Consider the following 15,578-nt stretch of genomic DNA (forward strand, 5'->3'; position numbering starts at 1 on the left):
GCGAAACGCGCAAGCTCTGAAAAGCAGCAGACGTCGACGACGAGGAAGGCCCAAGCAGGAAACTACAAAAACCCACAGCACGAGTGCAGAGATGAGAGTGATGCAGAGCTGAGAAGAGGGAAGAAGCTCGGAGGGAAGTTAGTACCAAACGCAGGCAGATTAGAAGGCAGCGAGTGCTATCTACCTCATCAAGCAAGGCACGGGAAGAGGACGCTTCTCAGAGGGCAGCACAGGAGAGGAGACGAGCGCGAGCCCCGCATGAAGAAGAGTTTCAGAGCCAGAGAAGGGTGGCAGCTCCGCGCATGCATCTTTTCGTCGTTTCCGGCGCTCACTGGGTAACCCCGTCGAGAAGACGTCCATGGCGAGGTAGCCGCCGCACAGCTCGCTTTCGTTCGCCGGGCAGACCATGTCGCAGTAGCGCGATGGGAGAGTGAGGTTCGCCGCGGGCTGCTCCCTGCCACAGAAGCACTCGGTCCCGTACTGAAGCCCCGCCCAGGCGAAACCAAGCCGCAGGCAGAGACCGACGCAGTGGCGACGACAGTTGCCGTTGGTCCGTGAGGCCAGCCTCTCGAGGATGCGTGACCGCCGGTCATCACGGAAGCAGCCGAGGTGACCGCCAAAGACCCGGCCTGACCGAATAACGTGCCTTTTTTGAACTGCACAGTCACTTGCTAAACTTGATTTCCGACCTCTACGGGTGACCTTGCACGAGGAATGTATTTATTCAACATGGTTAACTAGCCTCTAGTCCCTGTGCAAAGCATGAGAGGAATGGAGCCACAGTGGGCGTCATAATAACATCCCCGTAACATCCTTGGTGGAGGTGCGGGGTAATACTATTTACATTTATTTACAAGCGTTAGGGGTTTAGAATGAATAGTTCCTAGCAGGGAGCTCCATCAACCTCTTCTACTTCGTTCGTCCCCAGGCCACTTCGTCTTCCACTTCCACATCGTCGTAACATGAACAATATCGGCATAACAGACCATTCACAGACCGACTCGGATTTAGACCAAGACATCATCCTACGATTAACCAAGCGCAATCTGCCAATGCCTGTTCGTCCCTCAAAGTGGCCCAGTCCCTCGCCATTTAACAGTAAGGAATTGCCAATCGATAATAATAACTCTAACAATAAAATTAAGAGTGTTTATTTACTGCGTAGCAATTAAAGCACAGATATGCGCATACCCAAGCCGACTGAGAGCTTGTGGTTATGGGGCACTGGTAAGCTTGTGTAAGACACCGTAAGTCTCTTTTGACTATGAAATTGTATACTTACATATCTCTATTATCTGTGTCTCTGTGAGCAAATAAACAAGCATAAACTGGTAAACATCTCTGATTTAGAGCATTTCTTCAGCAGAAAGTCTTGAGATCAAGTGTATGTGCTCCACGGAGAAACTATAGTTTCAGCTCATAAACATCAAACCATGAAGCTTGTGAAGCACACTACTACAAGGACAAGGAATCATGACTGCTCATCTATTCAGCTCAACGACCTCAATTTAGACGATCATCATTAAACAGGAAGACCCAGTTTTGACTTGACCTCTAACAAGAACAAAGTGGTACTTGAGAAAATCAACATAACCATCGTCGTTGCGCCCAGTTCTCTGGACATGATTCGAGTCTGCTGAAAGCCATCACGAAGGGACATTGATAATAAATTGAAGCTGACCTATACTGATTCATTACCAGATTCTAATGACAAAGAGGTTAGTCTAAGAACAGAACTTTTATAGGCTATAAAATGCAAAAAAATCAAAAGCAGGTATCACTGGCAAAGGTCACTTTCACAAGCAAGCCATGTTGACATAAAGTGCTTTCTTTTTTTTTCTTTCGGATCTCTGAGCCTGGACCACATCACTATTCACTTCCAGCTGGCAATAACATCTTCTAAAGTACTCAATATAATCGTTGTCACAAGTTCAAATCAAGTGGCAAGAAAAAATATTTGACTCTGAACTTCAAATTTCTTCCCGTTAAATGCGTCTTCTGCTGCCATGTGACAAAAGGCCGAGCAATCTAAGTCTACTAAAAACAAAAACTAGGTGTAATCATCCTCAGTGTCCTTCTAATGCTAAGCCCCCCATCCTTACCTGACAGGCTTTCACAAGATCGTGGCAGTTCACTGGGATAGAGCAAACCACGTTGCACGAGGCAGGTGACATTCGCCAACTCCTGCTTGCACTGCGTTGTCGTGGCACGCCGGATTGCGGAAAGGGCATCCTTTCCGACGATGTCGCACTCTGGTTGAAACCCCAGGTGACTCCAGTCAATGGCTTCAGAGCCATTGACGTCGCTTGAGACCACAGGGCTGCCACCGCTTCGACGAGAGTCAACGGCACGTTGCTGAGCTCCGTCTTCATCCTCGTTGTTGTATTCGTCATCTGATTGAGCGCTCTGTTCTCGACCGTCCCTGGCCTGGACAGGGAAGTGAAGGATGTGATAGTGAGCTGAGTAAGACACTTCATAGAGAACAAGCAGGTTGTATTAAAGGGACACTGAGGAGAAATTGAAGTTGGCTTGTATCGACAGAACACCAGCTCCTGATTACAAAAACGCCACTCATACTGACAACAAAGCTCTTGTAATGTAGAAAAGAGCAAGAACCAAAATACAGGTATCGCCGCCACAGGCCAAACTCGCAAATACAAGCGTGATGACGTCATAGGACAAAACAGTGTTGCTAGAACCAATGGTTCTAGGACACGAGAAGCCACAAATCACTGAGGCGCAGCCAATGCATGCACAAATCTCCTTGACGTCGCCAGATGGCGCCACGTACCCGGCAGCTACGCGCGAGCCTGCAGCATCGGGACCAACCAGCGCCTGCTCAACGGCGATAGGTGGGCTCCCGGTATTCCGCTAACGGTAACAAGGTACACGGTATGCTAAAGGTGTCTATTTGTAAGAACTTCGTTGACGACTTCGAGAGCGAGATCCATCGTAACGCTGGCAAAACGCCAGTGCAAATGTAAACGAAGCGACGGTAGTGACGGCCGCAATAGCCGATAGATGCCTTCAACGTGCGGCCAGAGGTAGCTTTCTTTTCGGCTGCTGCTAGGCTGCTCTGCTGGCCGCCAGAAATCCCGGAGTCTGCGTTACGTCACGTGCACGTCATGTTTCACGTCACTTAGTCCTGTGTCGTCATAAGAGAATCCCAAGTTTGAATCAGAGCGGCGGAAAAAACTTTTTCAACTTCGAATCCAAATTTCTTAGAAATAAATGCATCTTTCGCTGCCGGCCAAGTGGCAACAAAGCCATGAAATGCCGAACTATCGGATTTTGCTATAAAAAAAATATCAATAGAGCTCTCCTCACTGCCCCTTTAACACATTCACTGCGGCAGCAATTTTTTGAAGTCCTAATCCTTAGCATTGTAGCCCATTGGTGGGTCACCCTTAAATTTTCTTGAGTGCGGCATGACCACAGTGTGGGCATGACCCACCAGTGACCCATTGGCACGACCGGCATCTTTGGGCTGCCAATGGATGGCAATAGTGACCAATAGTGATTTTTTTTTCTCGTTTCCTTTTTTTTATTTTCGTTGGCTAGGACACAAGTTTTGTGACTGCCCTCTACAAAGAGTTATGCCATGCTATCATGATCATCATCATCATCAAGTCCTTTTTGCAGGACTTGGTATTCGTTGCCCATGATGCAGTAAATGTGTTAAAAGCACTCGGCATGCAATCAGGCAGCTTCAATAGATGGTTTGCACGTAACGTGGAAGTGGATGGAGGAACGTGCAAGCTTGAACTGTGCAGGTGGTGATAAGTGGATTAGACAGGTGCGCAGCTTTTCTGAGTATTTCAGGTCCTTCCCACACAGTGACTGCTGCAACATCAGTGTGAGACACTTATATAGGATAAAAAAAATTGTCTGAAGCAAGCCTCCTTTCTTTCATGCTGGGAAACAAAGTGCATTCCACATTAATTTGAGTGTTCTCAAAAAAGAGCACAATGCACTAACACATGCAGGTCTAAGAAAAGAATGAATAGTTGCGTTCTACAGTATTTTCAGGTGAAAAATCATACGTCAGAAGGTTTGCCTGTTTGACAGGTAGTCATTGCGGCATATGCATGGCTTCACCTGCAAGCTTCACACTTAGCGCGCCTTTTTTCTTTTTCTTTTTTTTTCACACCGCCACACCACAGCGCCAAACACGTGCTGACACATGAGCGGCATCGCAAAAGCTGGCACGCTGCCCGAAAGCCGAAACAACACAAGACACCTTGCTCGCACTTTACCGCTTATCGCTTTGTGCTAGCTCGCGGTGATGCTGCGCGACATCCGTCACAATACCCTTGAGTTGTGACCTAACCACGCAGACGAAGCAAGGCGTTATCACGGTGATATGCACTACACAATTAGCAAAAAGAAGAAGATGAGCGCGGAAAACACGGCCGGCACGCGCGAAGCGCTCGAGCACGAGCCGCAGCTCGAGACCTGGCATCCACGGCGGTCACAACGCGCACCTGAGAGTCGGAAGATCTCGCTCCCCCTGTCCGCACGACCGGAAAGTGTCCGTCGTTGCTCGAGTCCGACGACGGTGCCAGGTAGAAGAGGTAGCCCAGCACTACCTGAACGAACAGGATGGCCACTCCGATGGCGAAGTACGGCACATGTCTGCGGCACCAGCGTTGACTGGTGACCACCCGCGACACTGCCATTCGCGGGCATCCGGGCCGCACACTCCGGCCTCTCCGCTGGCGCAAACACAACAGTTTGCACGGTGAGTCACCCACCCACCGCGCACGCTCAACTAATTACCCCGCACGGGCTTTGTCCCGAAGCAGGGCGTCCCGATCCCGACGGGTCGCCGAATGACTTCCACGAAATATCCGCGCGCACCGTCCGGCGAACAGGTTATTCGAGTCGACGGAGCGAGCGTGAACACCGCACTGTTAGGGAACACAGTCTCGACAATGCGTAACAGGCAGTCGGATGCGAACGAAGGTTCCCATCACCGCTGAACAAGACTGCAGCCGCGGCAACTACGGAGAGAGATTGGCGACGACAGATTGAAGGTGGGCGGCTGGATCAAACGCCGGACTGTGCCAAACAAATCTTCGCCGCGACCGGTTGCCACCACAATAGCCGCCGACGGCGAGTCGATTTAAAGGGAATCGAACAAACCACTCCGCTCTTCGGTGAAGCCCTCAGAGTAACCTTTGCTTTCTGACACTTTTTTTTATTGGAGATGGTTGAGCTTGCCGTCGACGAGCAAGCGGATTTTGCGCTGTCCTCCGAGCTCTGTAACGCTCGCCACTTCAATGGATAGGTTATCTCGGAGGCTCGGATGCGGCGCTGCGTGCGATTCCACTTACGCCAGAGTTGGAGTGAAACGTGTCTTGATAGAGGCTGGCATAGCCATTACGAGTGCAGAACATTTTTGAACACGCACAGTTAACAAAATTCCATGCAGAAAACGTTTTGCTTACGAATGAGAGCCGTAACGGAACGGTGAAAAATAAGGTACATCAAATCATAGCATCAAATAGAAAACAGAATGGTTGCTGTGAGTTACCTTTTCCACAACACAGAAATGCAATGCAAGGAAGCCAGCTTTTCTTTACGGTGGCCATCGCTATTCGGAAAAAGGGAAATGTTTTTGTGTCAACGCTCTCAATAATAACCCAAGATAGCCAGTAACAGAGTTCCTGGGCTCGATGGCCTCATACAAGCGCTAATGATACTTGAAACGTTTGGGGCGCTATAAATCGCAACCTGTGCCACAGGCTTTGTGATTTCTGCATTAAGTAAGACGATCAAAATAATTTGTGAGGCGCGAATAGTACTTGCCAACGAAACAACTTGCAAAGCATCAGATATTTTTAAACCTAAAAACTAAACGCGGGCGTACACAAAACGAACATTCCACAAAATTATAAGCGCTGACAGGGACAGTATTTATGCTGAAATAAGAATTAGCACGCTCTGTCATTAATGTTGAGAAGTCTGTTTTTTGAAGTGCCAAAAGCCTAAGAGTAAGTAAGCTCGTACATAAGCAAACCTCTGCGGCCTTTCTGCGGTTGACTACGAGCGCCAAGCTGGATTAAAGTCACTGGAACTAGCTGGATACTCTTACAGCGCCACCCAGAGGTTACCGAAGCCAAACATTTAGAGCTCTGCTTGGCTGATGTGAAAAATTCAGATGCAATATTAATCACATCCGCAACATGCGCTTTAGTCGTGCGGCAGCATGCGGCATAATGATCACAATAATGATGATGATCATGTGAGTGTGACTAGACCAGCTGGACTTTTCATAGCGGATGGACGCCCGAGGAGGATGGTAGACAACGCCGTCTACAGCAGCACACATTTGTCTTGCAAACGTGTGCTTCCTTTCATCTGAGCGAGAGAACGAGAGTAGTCCTCTTTTTCCCGGCCGCCGCCGTCCTTAGAGGTATTATGTTTTGCTTGAACCTTTTCAATCCGTTTCATCCGTGCAAGTTATTTCGACTTGATCCGCCCGATTAGCTGTCATTGAAATTATAAAAGATTAAGGCTCCTTTCTGTGATAATATTTGCTGTAGAGACGGTCTCCTGTCCGCGGGAAGACAGCCGAAGTGCTCAGCAAGCGTGAAGTGTGTGTGTGCATGTCTTTACGTGCTGTTCGTGCCGGCTTGGTTACGCCTGGGGAAGAAAATCGGTGTGTCTAACAATTTCATAATCTTTTCCACGCAGACAAAATGGTGCGCATGAACGTTTTGGCCGACGCTCTCAAGTCCATCAACAATGCAGAAAAGCGGGGCAAGCGGCAGGTTCTCATCCGACCCTGCTCAAAAGTCATCATCAAATTCCTCACAGTCATGATGAAGCACGGTGAGCCCTTCACAGCGGCGCTCTGACGAAGTTTCGAATCTCGAGTGAAATGTGTTCGGCAGTTCGTGATGTGTTTTTGCGAACGATGTCAGTGTGGAGCCACAATTGAGAGGTTGATCTCGACAGCACTGCTGGTTGTTACAACGTGTCGATAATAATAGTATTGTAAGCGGCTGGCAGTTCTTTTTTTCTCCCTGTTTCGAAAAGTTCTATGGCGCCTTTTTGTTTGAAAGAAAAAAATGTCCGAAATAGGCACTGGTTTCGTGTGGTATCCGTATAGCATTAACAAGCTGGCAATCTATTGTTAACTCGTGGACAGCGACTTGAGCGTCGAATTTCTGATTGCGTCTAAAGAGCGGAGAAACTTTTGAGAGTAGTTCGATAGAGGGTTTGCCTACTGCATCAAGGCAGTGTAGCGAAGCGGTTTTTTATGTGCTCCATGTGTGTCTAGACGGGAGAATAAGTATGCGAGACAAATCCTTGGTACTGACGCTTCTCAGTGCATTGTTGTTCAATCCTGCCCTAACTTTTGTTAACTCGTGGACGCCGACTTGAACGTCAGATTTCTGATTCCGTCTAAGGAGTGGAGAAGCCATTGAGAGTAGATCGACAGAGGATTTGCCTACTGCATCAAGGCAGTGGTGGCAGTGTAGAGATGCGGTTTTTTGTTTTACATTTGTGTCTAGACGGGAGAATAAGTATGCGAGACAAATCCTTAGTACTGACTCTTCTCAGTGCATTGTAGTTTAACGGCGATCAATCTATTGCCTGATTTATATAATGTCTGTGGCGAAGTGCTAATGAGTTGTCTTCTTTCGTTGACCTGCAGGTTACATCGGGGAGTTTGAGATCGTGGACGATCACCGTGCGGGCAAGATTGTCGTCTTCCTCAACGGCAGGCTCAACAAGTGCGGTGTCATCAGCCCCCGCTTTGACGTCCAGCTCAAGGACACCGAAACGTGGATGCGCAACTTGCTGCCATCCCGACAGTTTGGGTGAGCACCAACTTTTGTCGCTGTCTACAGCTTTATTTGGCAATTCACATTTTTCTACATGAACAGAGGCCACAGCAGTCCTCAACCCTGAAGGCCTGCTGGACACTGTTTTGTTTCTTGAGAAAGCTTTGCTTGTGTGACATGTACCTCGTTGCATGCTTTTCGTGTCAGTCATTTCCTTCCTTATTTTGTTCACCATTTAGTTTGTCTTGGTGTGAGGCATCCTGCTGACTCCGCTTTTGCTTGCGCTTCCTCTCGTTCATTGGAACACTGTTACTTGCATGTGTGTAAGCGTCTCGGATTGTTTGGGGGTGCAGGTTCTGAGAATGCAGTCTCCGGGATGCACTTGGGTTCATAAATTACATGCCACTCAAAAGCAAATACTGAAAGCTGTCTACTTATACTGAAAATAACGCACAAAGAGCAAACCCTCTGTCTACAGCAGCAGACAAGTTTTGAGCCAAGCCGTTGTGGCGCGAGATGTTACGGTAGGCTCGTCACTGTCTTCGTGACTCAATCATTCAAGTGGTTGGAGCTGCCATCGAAGTAAGAGTATGGGAATTCAGTCGTGACCGGGCTGTGTTACCTGACAGAGCTAACTGGGAGTTTGGTGTCATTGACAGTTTGGTTTAATGGTGTCCATGAATTCCATTGCAAAGGTTGCTTATTTAAACTGTAGTGTTTGCATGTACATTTGGTTGTCACGTTGGCAGTTTGGCCAATTCGGTCACATTTTACGGTAAAGAAAAGTGGGTTATACATTGTGGAGAGATTAAAACCTGTTGTACTGAAGCATGGAAACTGAACTGAGCGAAATTGATGCAGTAAAGAGATTAGATTGTTTCTGTGGTGGCGACCATGTGTGAAGAACCACCGGTGGCTTGCTTAAGCTGGAGCCTTTCATTAGTGTCCCTCATAGCTCATGTGTTTCTTCATAGCTTTACCCCATAACGAATGCAGACACTTTCTATTCTTTTTCTCGAACATGGTGCAGAAATGCTCGTTTAGTACCCGTGCTGCCATCTGTCAGCAAACCAGAAAAATGATTGCACAAGGGCGACGAGCTGGACTCATCAGGAGCCAGAAATGACTGGCAGCTTACGACAAGCCTGGCTCGTTCTTGGTTTTAATGGTATTATGGTTATGGGCGGACACTAAGGGCAACTCGATCCAATTATTATTCTGTGTAAAATTTAATTCTGCAGCACTTTCTGGCTATGTTGATGTTTTGTCCGGCAGCAAAAGACGCAGTTGTTGGTGAAAAGACTGGATTTGAAAACACTCTTGCTAGTTGATTCAAACTCTTGACATCTTTACGAAAAGGATGGGTTCGAACGCGACCGCGTTTCGATGGAGGCGAAACGCAAGAGGCGCCCGTGTGCTGTGCGTTGTCAGTGCACGTTAAAGATCCCCAGGTGGTCGAAATTATTCTGGAGAGGTCTTCTTTCACTCCCACCTTCCTCCCTTCAGGTGTCCCCCAATATATGTGAGACAGATACTGTGCCATTTCCTTTCCTCAAAAACCAATTTTATTTTGTTTTGAAGTGAAGTGTGGTAGCTTCTGGGATTTGTGTGGAAAAATTTGTCGCTGCACACATTTTGCTTGTTATATCTACTAATGATGGGGACACCCCGTATTTCATTGTTTCGTCTTTTCTTGCTTATAAAAGCTCCGTTTTCGAGGAGGGTGGTCTCTCTGTGATTAGAACACAGTGTCGTCTCGATACAGGCAGACTTCTCAGTTTCCCCTCAAGCCCTACATAGCATACTGTTGAGTGAACACGCTTTGTCTGCAGCATCCAGTATACTAGTTTCCTTTAACATTAGTGTGGGATTCATTTTATTTTGATCCTGCTCTTTGGTGTTGGCACAGTATCGTGGCTTGCTGGCTCAGATCCTGTGCCGATGCTTCTCCGCCCCTCAAATCTTTGCTGCACACTTTCATGCTCGTGGAATTGCAGCCTTATTCTTCTATAAAACTCATTTAGGCGCAGTTATTTATTTTCCTTATCACCTGAAGCTAATTCCACAATGAAAGCTCAGCTAAAGTATCCTTAATTAAAACATTATACCACGTCAGGGAAGAACAGTGAAAGCACTATGCGGCACTTCCTTCGGTCTCTTGCAGAACTTGGTAATGTCCATTCTTATTTCTTGTTCTATAAAGGCTGTTTGTTTTTCAAGATACAAAATGGCCGTGCCATGCTGTCCAAATGTGCCCAGTATTGGTGAGAACAGTGCTAGACACTTAGGAAAAACAACTGTAAAGTTGCGTGTACAATCATAGATGCCGTATAACAAAAGGGTTTCTGGGAGTGAAGAGCCCCAGGTGATCTAAATATACAGCCCCCACTGTGGTCCCCTCATAGCCCAGGAGCAGATCCAGGACGCTGAGCCTCTCGTGTCACAACATACCAGTTGAACATGAGACAGTTCAGAACATGAACATTGTTGTTTGGCTTTGCTGGGTAGAAATAGAAAGCATCGTGTAGGACAGCAAAAAAAAAACAAAAAAACTCACTGGTCTATTCACTGCATTGTGGGTGAGGAGGTCAAGGAAATGTTCTGTCTGGTAAAGAGGAGGGTTTGCAGTCTTCGTCAGAAGTTTCAGTCCACTTTAGAAGTGATCAAAAAAACACCAGACAGCAAGTGACCTTCCTGTGGCCGGGGTGGTGACAAGCATTGTTCACTCGAAGTACGCCATTTTGTTTCACCAGGATTGCATAGACCTCTTTGCTCTGTCTTGAATGATCTCATGGTGCGTATAGATGAAATAGCGGCTTTGTACAATATTCAGTGGTAAAAATTGAGTCCGGCTCAAAATGGCATGGTTGTCATCACTCTAAACTGAGGAGCTGAACGTCAAGGCATCCAGCATTTTAGGTTACCCTCAGTATAATAGGGCAGTCTTTCTTGGAGTGCCGAGGACTATTTGCAAAATTAATTACCTACTTCTTTGATGACTGTTTACATTTCTTCGAATGTCAGCAGTTGAAGTTGAAGTTTGAGGTTTATTTTCCTTCAAATAAATGAAAGAGGGAACTGTGACAAAAGGTGGTAAGGCCTGACGAGGTCACAGTTCCCCAATACAGTTCATGCAGCAGTGTGCAGCACATAAATAACAAAATTTAAAGTAATATGACAAAAATACATCGGGACAAAAAAACATTGCAGCAAGCGACAGTATTTCAATAATAAATAAAACAAAGACAGTGCACCGTAAATCATATCAAAGGTAGTATATAAACATGGCAGGAGGTCACAAAAGGAAACGCAAACACAAACAATTTAACATGAAAACATGAGATGCTACGTTAAGTAAAACCGAAATTATATTGCGTCAGTGCTGATTAGTAACCTTTTGATGTCTTTTTTAAACTTGTTCTTTGGGAAATCAAACATGACACTTAGAGATGGGTTATTGAGAACAACTGGAATCTGATAATCGAGCTTTTGTTTTCCGTAATTTGTCCTTGTTTTAGGGACCAAGTTTCTGTGTTGCCGAAGGGGGTATTTACTAGGAGGGCGGTTTGGAGAAATGGAATATAAACGATTACGATGGATCTACAGTAACAGGCGAAATATGTAAACATGGTTTGCTTTAAGTAAATTATGCTTATGATAGAGTGGTGATGTTGGTAGGTTTTGCGGCCTACCATTGTAACGCTCAATAGCCCGTAATGCCTTCTTTTGCAAAATCAGTAACTTTTGAAAATTACCTATTGTTGTAGTGCCCCAGACCAGTGCACAATACGACAATTTGGAAAAAAATAGTGCATGGTATATGTGGATTACCTGCTGACTGAACTGCTGTCTTGTCTTTTGCAGGTACATTGTGCTGACCACATCTGGGGGTATCATGGACCACGAGGAGGCGAGGAGGAAACACCTGGGAGGCAAAATCCTGGGTTTCTTCTTCTGAGAATAAAGTAACTAAGGACTGCTGCCTCATCCCATGTGTATTCTTTTTTCTGAATTCCTGGTGGCATTTCTATAGAAGTTCCTCCAGGACAACCTGTGCAGTGAGAACTAGTGAGGTTGTCATATCAAAATTTTGCCGCTGTACCTAAAATTGGAGAGTTTCGTTGCAATGCAACCTGCGGTCCGCTTCTGCAAGACAGCAGTGGTACTGGCAGGTACAGTTGGCTCTTCCTGCATTATCGAATTCTGCTGTGCTAAAAATCTTGTACTGCTTCAAGCATTCGTTGCGAGCATGAGTAAGATGCAGATTCCTACATCGGGAGATGTTTTTGGCAAATGCCTATTTTACTCTGCAAACTTGTCATGCCTATTAGATCTTAAAGGTGCACTCGAGGAATCTGAACTTGTCTTTTTGCCGCGGGAACTCGATCTACACGTTCCGAGCATTCTTAGAAACTTCGATTTATTGCCCTGTGTGGCTGATTTTCCTAATTAAATCGAATTATGTCCGGCTCCCGCCTTTTTTTTTTTAATTCTCCCTCGTATGGTGGGCAGAGTCGACCAACGCGTGGAGTGCCTTTCAGCCAGTCCCGCGGCGGCTTGCCGCTCTGCCATCGGCAGAGTAATACGTAGTAGTCCGTAGAAGCAAATAGTCCACGCATATTTTTATTTCTGCGGGCTTATTTTGCGGCTATATTATCTGCAAATGAAACTATTTATTCACGGAAACCTAAAAAACAAAAAGCGAAAGCAAAGCCTCCACGGAGCTGGCTGCAAGGCACTCCACACGTTGGTCGACTCCGCCCACCGTACGAGGGAGAATTAAAAAAAAAAGCGGGAGCCGGACGTTAATTCGATTTAATTAGGAAAATCAGCCACACAGGGCAATAAATCGAAGTTTCTAAGAATGCTCGGAGCGTGTAGATCGAGTTCCCGCGGCAAAAAGACTAGTTCAGATTCCTCTTCAGTGCACCTTTAATGCAGTGCCGTAAAATGGAAACAGGGCACTTGTGAAATTTTAAAAGCGTAGTCTTGCACAAGTGCAGAGTGGAGGTAGAGACACTTTGCACTCTGCTGAAAACTGCTCTGGAGGGCGACAGGGACCATGTGGTTATATACATAGATAGCTCTACTCGATGCAAAAGTATCTGAGATGTGCATATGTTTGACCTTGCAAAGCTTTTGTCCCGAGCCACCCCCGAAATTCAACCCTGGCCGATTTGGATCAAAATCGATGGCCAATCATAATAGACTATGCCCGACATGATGGCAACCTCCACATTTCACCTGGGCTTATTGGACCAAAATGGTTATCCAACCATATTTGATCATGCCTGACACGATGACGACCTCCAAATTTGCCCCGGGCTTTTGCCAGAATTTTACCTTGGCAATTTGGAAATGCTTTCGTGCCATAATAGGTTTAAGCAAGTTAGAACCCTGTGGTGTACCATGTCTACCAAAAGTACACCATTGTGCCTCGTGTCTACATTGTGGCTTGACCTTTGACATTTCACCATAAATGAGTTTCATCAAAGTGGTGCTACTATCAGGTCACGTGACGTGATGTCTAGTATATAAACGCCGCCCTTGCATCATTAGCCTTGTAAGAAGAGCCCGGACTGTCTGTCTGTGGGTGTAACTATGATTAAAAACTGCCTTACATTTTTTGGAAGACTTGACTAAAATGTACTGAGGGCCTAAATAAAGGCAGCGTCTGTGTGCCGACATTGCTGCTTAACTGCAATAAAGGTAAACTCCAGTGCACTTTGCAGATGCCAAGTGGTAGCACCTTATATGTGCAACTGGAGTTGTAGTGTCTGTGCTAGGTATCTTTTGTACAATGGTGTACACATTTAAAGTCTCCCTTGTACAGAACAAAATGCCACAATCTTCAGTGGACATATAAGACCAACTAGAATTTACTAACAATAACCTACAACTGTACCGTGTTCTTTTGTTTGTTGTCATGCAATTCAAGAGAGGGTTGACTGCTGTAATGGTAAGAGAGCAAACAAGTTTGTGCACAACCTAACATGCAGCTAATTTAAGCAGCAGTGCAAACTACTAGAGTAACCATGTTAAATCACAAAAAAATTCTTCAAATAGCCTACCCACACACTTTTTATGTGCGAATCGGCAAGTAGTAGCCATTTAGAATGCAGTAACACGGCAGCGAGTTATGGCACAGAATCTAGTAGACCGTCACCACCTTGAAGTGTCACAACGAACAAATTTGAACATGTCGAGCGGCTCTGCAGACAAAAATAAACAACAGATGCCATCACTTCAGCAACAATCTCTTCACTGTCTGAAAACGACGTTTCCACTGGAAACTTTATGCCTCTTCACGATCTTGGAGTCCGGTGTTTTTTACACTGTGGAGAGAACATGCGGGAGGTAGGCTCCTCAACTCATTCCAGTTCAATGAGCTGGTGCTGGCAGGTGTTAGCACGTACACCTACTTCCCACAGGTGTGGCTTTCGACCTCTTTGTGAACAAGTCTGTAGATCTTCCATCGGGTACACGTAGTTGTCATCACACTAGCTCTTTGGATTGATGTGAGCAGGTGCTGAAAGTGTGCTCGCCTTCCCTACCTCTTCCACAGAGCTTGCACCAGCTAAACAGTCCAATATGGCGACGTCCAGGGAGCACATCTTGGAAACACCTACTACGCTCAGCCTTGCCTCACCGACGAACCTTCGTCTTGCTCTTGGGTCGCCGACGCTTCAAACTCCCTGATGAGCATCTCGTGCTTGAACGAGCGCGGCTCGCGGTTAAAGTTCCACAGTAGCAGCTTTTTCTTGAGCTCGTTGCCTCCGTAGTAGAGCTGCAGCTGATTGACCAGACACTGCGCTTCGGTCGGCCCGACGACCTTGGCGTCATACTCGCCGCTCATCAACACGACACCGCCATCCTCCCTGGACGCCAACTGAGTCCAGTAGGTTAGCGCCAAGCACGCAGGAGCTTCGCTGCCGTGCAGCTGGTAGCTGGCCAGCGGCGTCATGTGGCACTGGTCGCCGACGAACTGCGACAGAACGAACTCGTAGCCGCTGCCGTCTCTGGGAAGCGGGTAGAGAAAGACCGGGTAGTCCCTGGCCCGTTCGCGTATCGTCTCGTAAGTGGAACCCGGGATGACTGCGCACACAGCATCTCTCGTCGAGTGCAGTGCCTTCCAGGCGTCCGTCAGCTCAGCGGTCGTCTTGCAGCGTGAGCGCAGTTCTCGTATCGCGTCGGCGTCCAACTTCGACGGCCGCACATAAGTCGGTTCCTGTTGTAGCTTGCCGTCGCGACTGTCTTTAGGTTCTTGAACCTCACTGCTGTCGTTGTCGGAGCTTGGAGAAAGCGTCGCATCGCCGCTACTAGAACCTGCGGCCTTCGTCTTCATAGTCCGAGAAATCTCTTCCTGACGGCGCTTCAGCGCTTCAGGGTCTCGTCGCTCGAGCTCTTTGATTTTATCGGCGTACTTTTTGTAGAAAGGATTGTTGCTGTATGCTGGCCGATCGACTTCGCTACTCTGTGTTCGGGCCGAAATTGTGAATGACGCCGCCAGCTCGCGGTTCGAAGGTGCGCCGGTGAGACGTTGGAACACAGTCCGCAAACAGCACGCCGATCGGAACAGCGCCATTGAAAATCTAGCAATCTGGCCTTGGTTTAAAGTGTACGAGAAACGCCTCCACCTTGCAGTGCGAAGCAATGTTTGCGTTACAGAGGAAAGAAGCGGGGCTAAGAACTTCACCGCAACAACCACATCACCACATGTAGCGAAGTAGCACGCGCGATTGTCGTCTGGTCAGCCGTCAGAATAATGAGACGAAGCCAGTA

The 15,578-nt window shown here is 47.0% G+C and overlaps 3 protein-coding genes across 4 annotated transcripts in view; 1 reads left to right on the plus strand and 2 right to left on the minus strand.

The window, feature by feature from the left end:
* The window catches only part of oxt (Xylosyltransferase oxt), a 34,533-nt gene extending 29,285 nt beyond the window's left edge, over nucleotides 1-5,248 (minus strand). Inside the window, exons 1-3 of one of the 2 annotated variants that reach the window (XM_089588021.1) lie at nucleotides 4,485-5,248; nucleotides 2,103-2,427; nucleotides 333-629 (exon numbers count right to left, since the gene is read on the minus strand). In XM_089588021.1, the coding sequence (XP_089444147.1) occupies nucleotides 333-629; nucleotides 2,103-2,427; nucleotides 4,485-4,679 (817 nt within the window). In that variant the 5' untranslated portion in view covers nucleotides 4,680-5,248. The remainder of the gene's footprint in view (nucleotides 1-332; nucleotides 630-2,102; nucleotides 2,428-4,484) is intronic. The other variant, XM_089588022.1, reaches the window with a different exon arrangement.
* A 1,032-nt stretch (nucleotides 5,249-6,280) lies between these two features.
* Nucleotides 6,281-11,783, plus strand: LOC149348231 (small ribosomal subunit protein uS8). Its single transcript, XM_089588023.1, has 4 exons — nucleotides 6,281-6,418; nucleotides 6,700-6,837; nucleotides 7,667-7,832; nucleotides 11,661-11,783. The coding sequence occupies exons 2-4, from the start codon at nucleotides 6,705-6,707 to the stop codon at nucleotides 11,752-11,754; spliced, it is 393 nt and encodes a 130-aa protein (XP_089444149.1). The 5' UTR covers nucleotides 6,281-6,418; nucleotides 6,700-6,704; the 3' UTR covers nucleotides 11,755-11,783.
* Nucleotides 11,784-14,041: 2,258 nt separating this feature from the next.
* Nucleotides 14,042-15,574, minus strand: LOC149348232 (ATP synthase mitochondrial F1 complex assembly factor 1). Its single transcript, XM_089588028.1, has one exon. It carries the CDS (start codon nucleotides 15,379-15,381, stop codon nucleotides 14,431-14,433), a length of 951 nt encoding a protein of 316 aa, XP_089444154.1. The 5' UTR covers nucleotides 15,382-15,574; the 3' UTR covers nucleotides 14,042-14,430.
* Between the last annotated feature and the right edge of the window lie 4 nt (nucleotides 15,575-15,578).

This window comes from Amblyomma mixtum, chromosome 4, assembly GCF_055824585.1.
Source record: "Amblyomma mixtum isolate Tamu chromosome 4, ASM5582458v1, whole genome shotgun sequence".
Taxonomy (NCBI): domain Eukaryota; kingdom Metazoa; phylum Arthropoda; class Arachnida; order Ixodida; family Ixodidae; genus Amblyomma; species Amblyomma mixtum.